Raw genomic sequence first — 17,600 nt, forward strand, 5'->3', positions numbered from 1 at the left:
GATATATGAGATTTATATGTAATATTATAAAAGGGAAAAATGATAAATATACCTTCGAATTATCGTAAATAGTATCCAGATATCCTTCGTCGTACTTTTGGAACATTGGTGCTCCTGCCGTCCAAAAAGTAGAGCATATATTTATCCTTTTTCCCTATATATTATCAATCGTTGTGAAGTGTAATATTGTATTTTGATTAATTGGATCATTTTTTTCATGATTCATATCTTAATAAACTCTTCGAGACGTGTTTCTGTGTATTATTTGACCGTTTTATTCAAAAAGATATCTAATTAAAAAAATGCTAATCTATTTGTAAAGATATACTCGATTACATTTTGAATTAATCATGCCCATATTTTTGCTCGTTGTTTCAACATCGATTAAGAACTTATTTATTTTATTCTTAATATGAATTTGATTCTCATGGAATTTATAAATATCATTAACCCGACAAGAAAATATGCCTTTTTATTGTAAAAAGAAATGCTTCATGTATAGATAATATTTTCTCCATTATTTTTTAAAAAAACATTGTATTCCTATAGCTTTTCAATTTATTGCCAATCTCATGCAATTAATTAATTTTACCTTTGTTTTCGCTAATTGTTTTCAGTTTGCTCCCATCTTATGGTACATACATTATAGTATTTTCGATCATTAATTTGACAACTAGATTAGGAATAATTTGAGTTAATTAAGGAACCATCTTGGAAGATTAATTAATTAGCCCCCAATCATTATTTACGGATGGAACAAACTTTTCCAATTATTTTTTTGTTTTAAGCAATTAAGGTTATAAATTATCAATAGAAGAATTTGAAGAAAAAAATGCATGGTTTTGGCCTAATTACATGTTGAGAGTTCAAAAAAAATTATGAATTTAGACAGAAATTTTGAGAAAAAATTGTCATAAATTGGCTCGTAATTAGAAGATTTTTAAAAAATGAAAATTCGTGTGTTTTAGCAGTAGCTGTTGAAAGTAATATGCATGGAACAACCATAGCTTTAATTTGTGCTTAGATGATTTATTAGTTCTCTTTAATTTAACTATGATCAGTATATTTTAACTAGTTATAACTTCTTGATTTTAATTTTCTAGGTTATCGTATTTACTTACGTACTATAGACATTTACTACATATTCAGTATATTCTATATTGATATTATACCTAGTATAATAACTTAAATTTTATTCAGACAAAATAACTCTTAATCATCGACGATCCACACGTTTCTCCAACAATTATATATGCAATTTTTATTTTATTTTTTAGTTTTGCCTTATTAAAGGTTTTCTATTGGAAAGGGAATTTCATGTTTGACTTGTTGACATATTTAATAAAATAAATAATTAAATTAATAGATAAAAAGATTTGATTTCTTGTCAATATTCACATACATTTTAGGCTAATCGAATTATAAGCTTTAATCATTATAGTATGGTTTCATATTGCCAGGACATATACATGCATTATCAGTTAAGTAAGTTATGTACCAAATCACCTGATTAATTAATCAATCGATCTTTACTAATTAATTAAGTGCACAATTATGACTTGAAATGTCATAATAATGAGCTCTTGCATGCATGCATGCACGTTTCGTTTCTTGTCATTTTTTTACAATCCTTTTTTATTCTTTTCTTATGTGGATATTTTGACATGCATGAACAGAGAAGGAAAACTAAATGAATTATTCCAGATATTATAATATTTTAGAGAGAGATAGAGAATTTGGCAAATGTCAATTGTTTTTTTATACTACAACAACGTACTCGTGTAATTCGCAAGTAAGATCTATAAAAATAAAGTGTACACAAACCTTATTTCTATATTAGGAGATAGAAATATTGATTTCAATAGATCGGTCCAACTTTTAAAAAATGAGTGAAGAAATTGTTTTAGATATATAAGGGTAATTAATATTAAAAATCTTGATCCTTTAGTTATTAGTAGTATATTCTAATGTTTAGTCTTTGTAGTATATCTGACTAAAAATGAGTGTTTGGAATGACTTATTTTTATTGATTTTGGTTTTTAAGCTATTTTTTAGTTCGGGAAATGTGCTTAACTAGTAGCCAAGAAAGTCAAAAGTCAAAAGTTGGGTTTAACTCAACTTATGCCATTTAACTTTTAACTTATAAGTCACTTAAAAAAAATCAATCCAAACATCCCTTAAAGTCTGTTTGGATTGACTTTTGACATACTTTTTTCCTTCATTTTAGTTTAAAATCAAGTGCTTCCAAGCACTTTTTAATTTATCTAAACAATAAAAAAAAAGCTATTTTGACTTCAATTTTTTTTAAATAATTCAATTCAAATATGCTCTAAGCTTATTTAATCTTTAATTAATTGAAATGTGCACGTTAATCACTTTGCTTGTGATTTTCACAAATTAACAAAGAATTATCTAATTCTATGTATTATGTTAAACTTGGATGGTTACTTGATACTCAATTTGAATGATATCGTTTTAAAAATCGTTAAAACATAACATATTTCTTACATATTGAGATTACAATACAAATTTTAACTAATTAAAAGGTTAGATAAGTCGAGTCAGGCATAGATCCCAAAGACCAAAATAGGAATTTATCTATGACTAAGGGAACAAAAGTGATATTTATATGGTTTAAACTTTGGCAAATGTCTATGGTACTTTTTTTAATTTTATGTCATCAAATCGTACTATAAGATTAAAATATCGCCATTGTTATCGAATCCAACTCAGTTTTCTTTTGTCACGATCCCCACCGAATGTGTATTGCGCGCTTTGGGTTAGGCCAACTCAATTTTGATTTACGGTTATCGTTATGTCACATCAAGCTTCAAAATGTGTATACTATACGAACTTGAGATATGCTTAATTAAGCTCGTTATTTTCCTCTCTCATTCTATTATGAAATTCGCCTAAGGTATCATTTCGTCTAATTTTTAAAAGCTTGTCAACCTAGAAACCTGTCAGTCCTACTTAACCCACTCTCATCAGCCTTCCATCCATCAAAGCGCGTCACATCTTTTTACGTTAAAAATATATACCCAAGGAGTATTAGTTAATCAACAATTGAAAGGTCAATTTTTTACATATATATATATCTTAGTGTTTGCTTACAACAACTTTTTCCAAAACCAAGAAACAAAGACTCTCAAACTTATAAAGATCAAAACTAAAACAGATCTTTACATACACTTATGTAAGAAAGAAAAAGAAAATCCTGAAATAATTGAATCAAAAGTAATTAAAATTTAAAAGATCCTAACCCAAATTCCCTCACTTGGTATGTCTTGATGAACCACGAATAGAAGATAGTAGCCCGGTGGTGCTAATGAACCTGATTTTGGAAATAAACAACTCATTTGATACGAAGATTTCCCAACTTGTTTTACGACTCCATTTGAAAGTACAAGCATTCTTTGATTCATCGTATTTGAATGTGTGTTAAATCCTGGTGCAACCATCGTCACTTTGATCGAATTTTTATTTAGTAACCCGGACATAGAAAATTGAATGTTAACCCGTTGCCCGTATTTGAATTTATGGCGGGAAACAGGGGAAATGATTTGTGGTCGCAAATTAGCAGATTCTGAATCCAAATAGGACGGTGAAAATGCCTCTAAGCTTAACTCTGTTGGGAAAAGAACTCCAGTGAAGTTGTAAAGCTCATTTGGGTTACTACCACCAACAAGAACCCTACCATCACGGAGTAAAACCGCAGTTGAGTGGTACATTCTAGATATAGCATTCGGATTTTGTACCTCGAATCTAGAATCATGTAGGTTATCGGGTCGATAAATCACTGGACTTAAGACCGGGCCCCTAGCAATTCCCCATCCAGCAGTGCCCATCGCAGCTCCATTGACAATCAAGATATTTCCATTTGGTAAAATTACCATATCACCCATTGTTCGAGGTAGCGGCATGGTCTCCATGGTCCATTGTGGATTGGGGTCGGTAATTACAATCCGCCCGCAAGTATTTAACGCACTAACAAATTCACCTCTTGTTGCTTTGAGGTATGAGCCTCTTGGTGCTCCACCACACACCAAAACCTCAGCTTGAATTGTTTGGGCTTCCAAGTTCTTTAATGGAAGAAGAACTGCAGAACCTGTACTTGGATAATTTCTCGGGTCACCATCAGGTATTTGTGGATACGTTTTCACTATCGTATTTGTTGTGTAATCGAATAATATAGCTCGATTGTTCGTGAAAATGAATAGATTCCCATCGACATTGAGAAAAACAAATGGGTAAAGATTATTTTCCTCTCTAGGATCATTAGTTTGTTGAAGAAACGGAAGACTAAATACATTATTAGTCGAAGGAGTTTTAGGATGAAACTCGTAGTTAAAAGCATCACGGCCTCCTATTATAATTTGTCTTCCGTCGGGAAGAATATGATTGGTGGAATACCATCGACTTTGAATTAATCCATTTCCCATTTCTTGCCAGTCACAGTTACTCCTTTTCCCAGTAATGCACGGCTTGTAAACTCTAATTACAAATTTACCATCGTTGGATCCACCTGTCTGAACCAATGAACCGTCTGACGTGGCAGAGCCAGACGAGCACCATACATTGGTCTGGATCATTAGTGGACGTACAGAGTTGGTGGAAACGTCGTACTCTACAGAGTGTGCAGTGCAATCGACTTTCAAGGCAAGGTCATTATTATTGTTGCGACATTTGCCATTAGGCAAAGAGATGTTAGACATGCCAAAGTCAGTACGATCGTACATGACAACTCTATCGTCATTAAGGAGTTGCATGTGCATTGCGGAAATACCAATGTTGGACATGAGTAGGTCCCACTTGCCACCGGCGGCGTAAGCCAAGTTCCGGTGACATGGTAGTAGTAGAAGCAGAGGCAACTGACAAATAATGAAACAAAGAATAACTATTTTTCTAATCGCCATGAGAGGTGAATATTTTTCTCTTTTATTTGGTTTTGTGTAGAGGCTTTGTATTTTAAATGTGAATGTATATGATTAATCGAAATGGGGATGTTATTTATATACTATAGTATATAGGGATTGTTAGGCGCTACGTATTATAATTTATACGTAAAGCAAGTACTAAATAATTAATTAATGGTTTTGCATAATTAATTAATAATTGTTGCATGCCGGTGGTATATATAGTTTGTTGATTGGGGAAGAAAGGAATAATATGGGTAAGATTACAATCTTTTAAAAGCTATTACTAGTTAGTACTCCTCTAGTTATTAGTAATAATTGAAGTGCATTACTAGCTAAAAACGATTACAATCTTTTAAAAATAACATCGCTTAAATCTAATAGGAGAAGAAATTTTATATCCTTAAATGCACTTTTCAGTCTTCATCATAGGCATAATACATAAACATGACCTTTAACTTGGCGTCAATCGGCAACTATGATCTTTAACTTTGGATATGCACAAGTAGACACTTAAACTTGTATAAAATTGAACAAATAGACACATCCGTCCTACATGGCACCCTACATGGAAATTTTGTGTCCTACTTGGCGTCTACATGTATTATGTCATGTAGGACACGTGTGTCTACTAGTTCAATTTTATACAAGTTTAAGTGTCTACTTGTGCATACTCAAAGTTGGAGGGCATAGTTGTCCGCTGAAGCCAAGTTAAAAATCATATTTATGTATTATATGCCTTCATTATGTGTATCCTTGAGTATGTCCTCGTCCTTAACGAGCTTGAATAACAAAATAATGAGGTTACTAAGAGCATGTTAGACATTGTTGTTAAAAACTGTTTATTTAAAAAAAAAAACTTTTTTACATAGTTTTTTAGAAAAGTGTTTTTGAAAGGAAAAAAAAAACAGTTTGTGTTTTGACTAAATTCATTTGAAAAGTGCTTTTTATAAGCAAATTGTGTTTCACTAATTTTTTAAAAAAAAAGTGCTTTTGAGAGTATAATTACGATTAAGGGCAAATATTAATGTACTTTTAATATTAAGATTATTTTATAGAAAGAAACCAGTTTAAACATCTATTACAAAAAAATAAAAAATTATTATAATTATTATTATTAAATTAAAATGTTCATATTCAAATTTTCAATCAATATTGTACATTTTTTTAAGGGTTGAAATGTTTAATTGTTATTTTTTTTCTAATCTTACAAAAATATTATTGTTACCTTATTCCTTTTTATCTTCTAAATATGTAAAATAATAATACATAAAGATAAAATAAAATATAAAATATAAATTTTGTTTCTGCTTTAGCTTCTTCCCAATAACAGAAAAACTGTTTTTGCTTCCAATTAAAAACAGTTTTACAAGTTTGTCCAAATACCTAATTTTTCACAAAAAAAAAATCTTAAAATAAATGCTTCTGAGCTCCCACTATTAATGTCAAACCGGCTCTAAATATACTTTTTACGGTAATTAAAGTTACAACTATATAATAGAATTAGCATTACCTTACAGAACAAAAGTAGTGTTATATGAGCTAGAATATAAAAGGAACATGTGGAATATAATAAAGCATGCAATAAAAAGTGCACGTGCCTAAAAGATAAATTTCGTGCGTGTTAATTAACTTTTACAGGTCAAGGAATATGTGCCTAGGTTGTATACTCTACTTTTAACCTGGTCGAATATTATTTTGCCCTAATAATAATAATAATAAGTACTTAAAAGTTAAAATTGGATTTGTCAAAGAAAATAAAGCTTGGACCTAATGAGATCAATTTTAGTATTTTTACTTTTTTTTTAAAAAAAAAAAAAGTTGATTGCCTAGCTGCACGTAATAGAGAATATTTTCTCAAATTATTTTAAAAAAAATATATTCTGTATAGTTTTTAATATATTGGTTCATATGTGAAGTACCATTCATATTCAAATATTGTCTAAGTTCGTTTATCGTACATATATAATTGATTTGTCTTATTATATATTCTCAAGCATGAAAATCCATTTTACCGTTGTCTCCGCTAAATGTTTTCAGTTTATAAATAATGCACAGATAAGTTATTATAGTTTTTTCAATCAATTTTTAACATCCAGATAATAAATAATATTATGAGTATTAAGGATCCATATTAGAAGATTGACCCCCATTATTTAGGGATGGAACAATTAACAAAGCTTTCCAATTATTGGGTTGTTTTAAATAAGCAAGTTGATAGAATTGCTAATACAAATATTTGAAGAGAGATTATTAGTCTGTTTGGTCAAGCTTTAGGAAAGTAAAAAATATTTAATTTTCCCTACAGATACTTATTTTAAGAAGAAAAAAGGTTAAAGTTTTGTGGAGAAAATTAGTGTTCTCGAGAGTAGCAAACATTGTGCTTAGAAGTTTTAAAAAAATTGGTTCTTTTCCAAAATACTTTTGAGAAAAATACATTTTAAAAAGTTTTGGCCATACATTAATTGATGCTAAAAAGTACTCCTTTCATTTTTACTTGTCACTTTTTTTTAAAATAGATTTTTATTTTTATTTGTCACTTTTGATATATCAAGAAAATGCAATAATATTTTTCCATGTTTACCCTCAACATTAATACTCTTTCTTCAAATCATTTTCCAAAACTTAATATTAAACATCATTTAATAGGGACAATTTGGTAAAATACCTATATCTAATCATTTTCTTAATAGTGTGCCAAGTCAAAATGTGCCAAGTAAAAGTAAAGGGTAAATTTTTTCCAAAAGTGAACGAAGGGAGTCTTTGTTTTTTCAAGAAAATTATTGGTCAAAGACAAACTGCTTTTCACCAAAAAAAAATTTTAAAAATAAATACTTCTTAAAATAAGTTAATTTCAATAGCTTGACCGAATAGCTATAAATAAGAAAGAAAACACGGTTTTGGTTTGTGTTAAGAGTGTAGCAACTAGCAAGTTTAATCCCTTTCAAATTTTTCATAAATTTTGCATAACTAATAAAATAATCTAGTGAAAGTAATTTCTTCTAAAGATTTCTAGATTTTTTTATGGAAGGAGTTTGAATATATATATATATATATATATTCACTTATGAGTTTCCACTTCGCGATAGGGGTAGACCATAAGATGAGGTAATATTTTTTTTGAATTAAATTAAGTTTTAAGGTCCATCTTTCTAATTAGGTATTAATTAGAGTTGTATCTAGAATCATTTCAATTTATGATTTATCGAGGTTTTGGGCTTTCACCTTATATTGTTCACGCTTGAAATGTGTAATTCTGAGTGTGTGAGATATTGACTTCTTAAATGTGAATCATTTATGGTCTTGATGAATTTTTACCCCATTAGCTAACTTATGGCATGGGTGAGCTAGACCCAAGTTTGTCTTCTTATAGTTTACAAATTCAGATAAATCGCTAACAAAATCATGATTAGTAACCAACTAAGAAAAATGGTAAACATCAACTTAATCATAATTAATCGACCAAATTAGAATGCTAATGTGTATGTATAAATTTTAGTTTTTAACTCTCATTCGAAAAAATATATATTCCACACAATGCCTCCCATCCACACGTCAATTATTAAACTTTGAATATTTTAACATAATTTCTTCCATATAATTAATCCTGGAAAAGTCAAACAAATGCATATTCAATTTGACAGGAAATGTCATCTTTGACTTCTTGATTTTTTTTAATGAAATAAATCTTTAAATTACTAAATAAAAAGATTTGATATTGTTTTCCATATATGCACATACATTTTTAAGGCTAAGCCAATTATTAGAAGAGTACTTAAACATCCATGCATTAGTTAAGTTAAGCTAGTTAATTGTATTATACCAAATCATCAATTGATTGATCTTTAGAATTAATTTAATTAAGTACACAATTATATATCCATAATGCTTCGTATATTATTATGATCATAATAATTTTAATAATTACGCTGCTTTTGCATGCACGGACATTTGTCATTTGACAATTAATCCTTCTCAACGGTTCCTTTAATTTTGTTCTTTAAATTAACAAAACAAAACTAGTGAATCAGTAAAATATCAATTTTAAGCAACACATTGTAATGTGTTTTTGGTGTTTCAAGTGTTCCCTCACTAACTTTTGATAAATCATATATAAACAAAGATAGATTCATAATTTTAAGTTTAGAATTAGATTTTAAATCATAATCGAAATTTAGGCTAAAATTAATAAATTCTGTCAAACTCTTAATTACTTCAACTACAGATGTGTTCGTGCCTGGTCATAATAAGTAACCTTACATTCCCAATCTCAACTAGATAGCGATATAATATCAATGATCCAACTCTTTACCATATTAATTACTATAAGGTTATTTGTCATTACTCTCATCTTATTTTGTGGATTAAAATTTGAAATTTAAAATGTGTGCATTTAAAATTCTACACCTTGTAAGTTATTGAATTCTAATTAGCGATTAATTTATATATATTAAATATTTTTTAAAAATATATACCAAATTTAAATCGAAATAATTATTGGGTTCGATCGAACTCGCCAGACTCTACTCCCATCAAAGCTTACCAAGATGATGAAAATACAAAAGATAAGACAGAAGAAATAGATAGGAAAGTGAGGAGTTGACTTGCTAGACTAATTTGTGTTGGGTATGTAGCAAGAGTTAATGGGAAATTGAGGGAAGATGAAAGAGGAACTTGGAAAAAGTTGGGAACTTGAAAAGTTGAGAACTTGAAAAGTCCTCTTATGCTTTATTGAAAAGACATTTGTCCCTCATCGGTGGTGGAAAGAAAAATAGGAGAGTTTAAATATAGAAACACTCCTATTAATTGTTAAAAGGGTTGGAAAGAGGGACCCCCCTCGCGCCGTCGTCGTCGTCGCTCGCTCAGCTCGGCTTTGGCTTTGGATCGATCGAGAGATTATTTTTTGGACAAAGTTTGTTTTAATTATTTTAGTTAATTAATTATTTAATTAATTAAATTAAATTAAATGGCCAACGTTTTAATTAGTTAATTAACCGATTCAATTAATTAGTTAATTGACCCAACCCGACTCGGATCCACGCGCGACCCGTTTAATTTAAATCTTTCCCGTTTTATTTAAATTTCCCGCAGTGACTGTTCTGAAAGGTTGCAACATTCAGAAACAGCCATGACCGTTTGAAAGGTTGCAACTTTCATGAATGGTCGTGTGGATTCTGAAAGGATTGCAACCTTTCGGAACCAGTTCCTCTTGCCTATAAATACATTGATTCTTCAGATTTATTCCTAACGAATTTTTCTGATTTCTTCTTCTTCTTCTGCACAAAATTTCTTCATGTACTTTACTGCTGTTGAGTGGTTCGCTGACACCAGCGTTTTGGGTATCAATACACTGGTGATTGAGATCATTCTATCCTGGGAGGACATATTCCAAATCAAACCTCGGATACTAGAGGGGAATAATTTCCTTAAGGGGACACTGTGCATTTAGTGGACTTGATCTTCTTCTGATTCTGTTTTTTCCAGATTGTGGTACGTTTATTACAGATTTTAGTTTTGTCAATTAATTTCTGTTCATCTATTCTTACTGGTTTATTAAACTTTGGTTACTTCGTGTTTTTGCAAAGTTTATTAAAATCAGTAATTCTGATTTTTTATACACAGATTAATAACAATCTTAAGGAAATTATTTTATACTTTTTAATCTGTGTTTCTGGTGGAGAGAAAAACCTTCGTGGTTTTATACTCCTGTTAAGTTTGCAACTTAAGTTATTGCTTACTGAGTTATTTGTATCAATTTCTGTTTGTTACAGATTCTGAAATGGCTAATGACAATGTTACAGTGGCTGTTGCTGCACCAACCCGAACTGCTGTACCACCAGCAGAGAAACCGGGAAAATTCTCTGGTGTGAATTTCAAAGGATGGCAGCAACGGGTATTTTTCTGGCTTACCACTCTTGGTCTGCAGAAATTTACCAATGAAGTAACTCCAGTGCCTTCTGCTGAAATGCCAGACAGAGAAAAATTCATGATTATTGAAGCATGGAAACAGGCAGACTTCCTATGTAAGGGCTATATTTTGAGTGCGTTAGAAGATGACTTATATAATGTCTATAGTGCAATGACAACTTCGAAAGAATTGTGGGATGCACTTGAGAAGAAATATAAGACAGAAGATGCATGCTTGAAAAAGTTTGTGGTCGCAAAGTTTTTAGACTATAAAATGTCAGATAGTAAAACTGTTGGATCACAAGTGCAAGAACTTCAACTTATTTTCCATGATCTGATTGCTGAAGATATGGTAGTAAATGAAGCGTTTCAAGTGGCTGCAATGATCGAGAAGTTACCTCCTTCGTGGAATGACTTCAAGAATTATTTAAAGCACAAACGTAAAGAAATGAAGCTTGAAGATCTTGTGATTCGGCTCAAGATTGAGGAAGATAACAAAACCGCCGAAAAGAAGTCTCGTAAGAGTTCAACAGTAATTGGAGTTTATATTGTTGAAGAAGCTCCTACCAAAGACAAGAAGAGAAAGAAGTCCAACGGACAGAAGTCAAAACAGGCCAAGAAAAAGTTCAAGGGCAACTGTTACAATTGTGGTAAGGCTGGTCACAAGTCTTCTGACTGTCGTGCTCCAAGAAAGGACAAAGACAAAGACAAAGGCAAAGGCAAAAGTCAAGCAAACATCGTGGAAGAGATGGAAGATGCAGATGACCTGTGTGCAATGATCTCAGAGTGCAACTTAGTTGGAAATCCCAAGGAGTGGTTTCTCGACTCAGGTGCCACTCGACATATTTGCTTTGCGAAAGAAGCCTTTGCAACATACACTCCTGCTGAGGTTGATGAAGATTTGTTCATGGGAAACACAGCAACAACAAGGATTGCAGGAACTGGGAAAGTAATGTTGAAGATGACATCCGGCAAGGTGTTGACTCTGAACAACGTTCTGCACGTTCCTACTATTAGGAAGAATTTAGTTTCTGCTGCACTGCTCGTTAAAAACGGGTTCAAGTGTGTCCTAGTTAGTGACAAAGCTGTAATAAGTAAGAATGAGATGTTCTTAGGAAAAGGCTACCTCACTGAGGGCCTCTTCAAACTGAATGTAATGGTTGTTGACAGTATTAATAAGAATTCTGCTTCTGTTTACTTATTGGAGTCAAATGATTTATGGCATGCCCGTTTGGGACATGTAAATTACAAAGCCTTGCGGAAATTGGTTACTTTAGAAGTATTGCCTGATTTTAAATGCGATAAATCAAAATGCGAAATTTGTGTGGAAAGTAAGTTTGTTAAACATCCTTATAAGTCTGTTGAAAGAAATTCAAAACCTTTAGACTTAATTCACACAGATATATGCGATATGAAGTCAACACCATCTCGTGGTGAGAAAAAGTATTTTATAACTTTTATTGACGATTGCACTCGATTTTGTTATGTATATTTGCTTAATAGTAAGGATGAAGCAATTGATGCATTTAAGCAATACAAAAATGAAGTGGAAAATCAATTGAATCTAAAGATAAAAATGATTCGAAGTGATAGGGGTGGAGAATACGAATCTCCTTTTGCTGATATATGTTTGGAATATGGTATTATCCATCAAACTACTGCACCCTATACACCACAGTCAAATGGTTTGGCTGAACGGAAGAACAGAACATTAAAGGAAATGATGAATGCCTTAATAATCAGTTCTGGTTCACCAAGAAATCTATGGGGAGAAGCCATCCTTACGGCTAACAAGATACTCAATAGGATACCCCGTAGCAAAACGCAATCAATTCCATATGAGTTATGGAAAGGAAGGAAACCCAACTTGAAATATTTCAAAGTGTGGGGGTGTCTTGCCAAGGTAGAAGTTCCTTTACCTAAGAGGGTGAAAATTGGACCCAAAACAGTAGATTGTGTATTTATTGGATATGCTGTGAACAGTAAGGCCTGCCGTTTTTTGGTTCACAAATCTGATAATCCTGAAATTCATGTGAATACGGTAATTGAGTCAGATAACGCTGAGTTCTTTGAACACATTTATCCGTATAAAACTGAATGTGAGTCGATAAGTGAAAGATCTGAACGACCACGGGAAGAATCAAAGGAAAATGCACAACCTAATGAAGATCCTAGGCGTAGTACACGCCAACGGAAATCCACTTCTTTCGGACCAGATTTTGTGGCATTTTTGCTTGAAAATGAGCCTCCAACATTTAAAGCAGCTATGTCGTCAGCTGAGTCAATCTATTGGAAAGAAGCTGTCAATAGTGAAATCGAATCAATTTTAAGTAATCATACTTGGGAATTGGCTGATCTTCCTCCAGGAAATAAACCTTTAGGATCAAAGTGGATCTTTAAAAGGAAAATGAAAGCCGATGGGACTATTGACAAATATAAGGCTAGACTTGTAGTCAAAGGATATAGACAAAAGGAAGGTCTGGACTACTTTGATACATACTCTCCAGTAACAAGAATAACATCAATTAGAATGTTAATAGCACTAGCGGCAGTGCATGATCTTAAAATCCATCAATTGGATGTAAAGACAGCCTTCTTAAATGGAGAGTTGGAGGAAGAAATTTACATGGAACAACCTGAAGGGTTTGTGGTTCCTGGTAAAGAAGAGAAAGTGTGCAGACTTGTGAAGTCGCTTTATGGACTCAAGCAAGCACCCAAACAATGGCATGCTAAATTTGATCAAACAATGTTGACAAATGGATTCAAGATTAACGAATGTGATAAGTGTGTTTACATTAAAAACGTTCCAAATCATGAAGTCATTGTTTGTTTGTATGTTGATGACATGTTAATAATGAGTAAAGATATTGACAATATAAATGCTACTAAGTGCATGCTGTCCAGCAAGTTCGATATGAAGGACTTAGGAGTTGCTGATTTGATCTTAGGGATTAGGATTTTCAAAACTCCTCAGGGACTAGCATTATCTCAATCTCATTATATTGAAAAAGTATTGGATAAATTCAAGTACTTGAATTTCAATGTTGTCAAAACTCCAATTGATTTAAGCTTTACATTTCAAAAGAATGTAGGTGAAAGTGACTCTCAATTGGAATATGCCAGAGTGTTGGGAAGTTTGATGTATATTATGAATTGTACGCGACCAGATATAGCATGTGCTATTAGCAAACTGAGTCGGTTCACTAGTAATCCGAATCAAACTCACTGGATGACAATGAAACGTGTGTTGGGTTATTTGAAGCATACACAACACTATGCTTTGCATTATAATAAATATCCTGTCGTGATTGAAGGATATAGTGATGCAAATTGGATCACCGGGTCAAATGAAGTAAAATCCACAAGTGGTTATGTGTTTACACTTGGTGGAGGAGCAGTCTCTTGGAAATCATCCAAACAGACATGTATCGCTCGCTCCACAATGGAATCTGAATTCATTGCCTTAGATAAGGCCGGTGAAGAAGCTGAATGGCTCCGGAATTTCTTAGAGGATATTCCATTCTGGCCCAAACCTGTGGGACCTATTTGCATACATTGTGATAGTCAAGCAGCAATAGGTAGGGCAGAGAGCGTTATGTACAACGGGAAGTCTCGTCATATACGACGGAGACATAATACCGTAAGACAACTCCTCTCTAGTGGAATTATCACAATTGACTATGTGAAGTCAAGCGATAATGTGTCAGATCCACTAACGAAAGGCCTAGTAAGAGAGGCAGTTGAAAGATCATCTAAGGGAATGGGTTTACGGCTTAGGACAAGTCAGCAGGGCGGTAACTCTATCTAGCAGACTGGAGATCCCAAGAGCTAGATTCAAGGAGAAAAACAAAGTTTTGACTGACGGTTCGACATTGTCAATCAACTCAATCCATTCTCATGATGAAGACAATGTTCAGGAACAAGGTTAAGACTTTAAGGCTTGTTAATGAGTTAATAAAGCTTAAAGTTTTTTAATGATTTGCTAAGTTTGGCAGATTTGACCAAATAGTGTATCTACGAGATGACACGGTTAGAAATCACCTATGTGAGTGTGAAGTGTAAGCCGCTTCAAAAAGAATTTTATGTCAAAAGCCTATTCTTTATACACTCATGAAACCAGGAGGTGTTCATGGCTGAAACGAACACAACTGTAAGAACCATAAACAGTAAAGGGTTAATTGTGTGACATATGGTTGTCTAGGTATACACCAAAGCTCGACGGTTCAAAGATATCGCATCTACCGATTGACCGAGTATTTCCGACATATGTTCACTACGGAAAGTCCAAGGGGAAACCTACTTATCCAGATGCAATTGATTCTTGCTTGTAAAGTACACACTCGTCCGTGCATTCCTTATGTTATAACCATTCCCCATTAATGTGGGGGATTGTTGGGTATGTAACAAGAGTTAATGGGAAATTGAGGGAAGATGAAAGAGGAACTTGGAAAAAGTTGGGAACTTGAAAAGTTGAGAACTTGAAAAGTCCTCTTATGCTTTATTGAAAAGACATTGAAAAGACATTTGTCCCTCATCGGTGGTGGAAAGAAAAATAGGAGAGTTTAAATATAGAAACACTCCTATTAATTGTTAAAAGGGTTGGAAAGAGGGACCCCCCTCGCGCCGTCGTCGTCGTCGTCGCTCGCTCAGCTCGGCTTTGGCTTTGGCTTTGGATTTGGCTTTGGATTTGGTTTTAGATCGATCGAGAGATTATTTTTTGGACAAAGTTTGTTTTAATTATTTTAGTTAATTAATTATTTAATTAATTAAATTAAATTAAATGGCCAACGTTTTAATTAGTTAATTAACCGATTCAATTAATTAGTTAATTGACCCGACCCGACTCGGATCCACGCGCGACCCGTTTAATTTAAATCTTTCCCGTTTTATTTAAATTTCCCGCAGTGACTGTTCTGAAAGGTTGCAACTTTCAGAAACAGCCATGACCGTTTGAAAGGTTGCAACTTTCATGAATGGTCGTGTGGATTCTGAAAGGATTGCAACCTTTCGGAACCAGTTCCTCTTGCCTATAAATACATTGATTCTTCAGATTTATTCCTAACGAATTTTTCTGATTTCTTCTTCTTCTTCTGCACAAAATTTCTTCGTGTACTTTACTGCTGTTGAGTGGTTCGCTGACACCAGCGTTTTGGGTATCAATACACTGGTGATTGAAATCATTCTATCCTGGGAGGACATATTCCAAATCAAACCTCGGATACTAGAGGGGAATAATTTCCTTAAGGGGACACTGTGCATTCAGTGGGCTTGATCTTCTTCTGATTCTGTTTTTTCCAGATTGTGGTACGTTTATTACAGATTTTAGTTTTGTCAATTAATTTCTGTTCATCTATTCTTACTGGTTTATTAAACTTTGGTTACTTCGTGTTTCTGCAAAGTTTATTAAAATCAGTAATTCTGATTTTTTATACACAGATTAATAACAATTTGTTTATTCTTCAATTTTTCTTCATAAATATCCATTCTCATAGATATTGCTTAGTTTATACATTAAAATAATATTCGTACTAATTAATTGTGATGAATAATGCAGTAGTAATAGAACATATAAACAATTAATTATGTAATTGTGCACTAAGCAACCATGACTCACGTCCCCATTATCAGCATATATTGATGAAAATACTATGTATCGTAATCGCATAATTATAAATAATGCTACATATATATATATTCCAAAGGAATGAATGCAAATTAAGAAATTTAATTTAATTAACAATTAGTACTTTGATTTCTAAACAACGAATACAACAAAGAGATCTTTGACAGATGGAGGAATTAATTAAACTTCTATAATTATTACTATTATTTCTTTAATTTTTGAGATGATACATCTGACCAAATTGAAAGTATGTAAGATATACATTCGCTGCATGCATCCTCCACTGCATACATAAATAAACAATAGAAATAATTTTTTTTTAAAGTGGAACTGGATCTAACTCGATTACAAAAATATTTACTAGTAGATCACATATTTAGTGTTAATTTGTGGAGATCAATTACCTCATTTACAATTGCGATCGGGACTATTCTTGGAGGTAGATAGGTTGTGTTCGATAGACCATCAACTCAAAGAAAAAACAGTTCAAATCAGTTCGAGAAAAAAAAAACGACAAGTGAAGAAGTCATGACAAAATATTGTAAAAGAATACGTCAAATCATTCTAATTAAACATGATCAGTGATTGATAAAATAATATAATAATCGAAATACATACAAGAAACAACAAATAGTAACATAAATATAAAGGGCAAGAACTGCAGAAATAATACTACGATTACTAGTATGAAAAAAAGAAGCAATACAATGTTTTTCTATACAAATCTTCTACTCTAGTCTATAACATCCATAATTCATAAATCATAACCTCTTATATACAATCATATTCTCGATAAATTGAACTTCATCCAATTACCTCTTTCCAGTAATTCAAAGTATTCAAACACTTCCACAAAGGAGAGAAAACTATAGCTAGAATAACTTGAATTGACTAATTTCTATTCTGTATTATTTGAGATGGTGTTGACTAAATCCTTCAAAATATTCCTAAGCTCAATTTCACATTATGAAACGTCATTCCAATATTCTTTCTTCTTACAAAATTATTTTTTGCAAACTAATCTTTAATATTAGTATTATTTCAACTAATACAAGATAAACCCCAACAGTATATAAAGGACATCCCCACTTCACATTTTCATAACACACTTTCTCTATTAATCCTTTTTTGTCTAAAATTCATATACACACCTT

The 17,600-nt window shown here is 32.2% G+C and overlaps 1 protein-coding gene across 1 annotated transcript; it reads right to left on the minus strand.

Annotated features, from left to right (window-relative positions):
- Positions 1-3,248: 3,248 nt before the first annotated feature.
- On the minus strand, positions 3,249-4,916 carry LOC125827662 (aldehyde oxidase GLOX-like). The gene has a single exon (XM_049506977.1). It carries the CDS (start codon positions 4,914-4,916, stop codon positions 3,249-3,251), a length of 1,668 nt encoding a protein of 555 aa, XP_049362934.1.
- Positions 4,917-17,600: the final 12,684 nt, after the last annotated feature.

The sequence above is a fragment of the Solanum verrucosum genome, unplaced genomic scaffold, assembly GCF_900185275.1.
Source record: "Solanum verrucosum unplaced genomic scaffold, falcon-dt-bn FXZP01000064.1, whole genome shotgun sequence".
Lineage (NCBI taxonomy): Eukaryota > Viridiplantae > Streptophyta > Magnoliopsida > Solanales > Solanaceae > Solanum > Solanum verrucosum.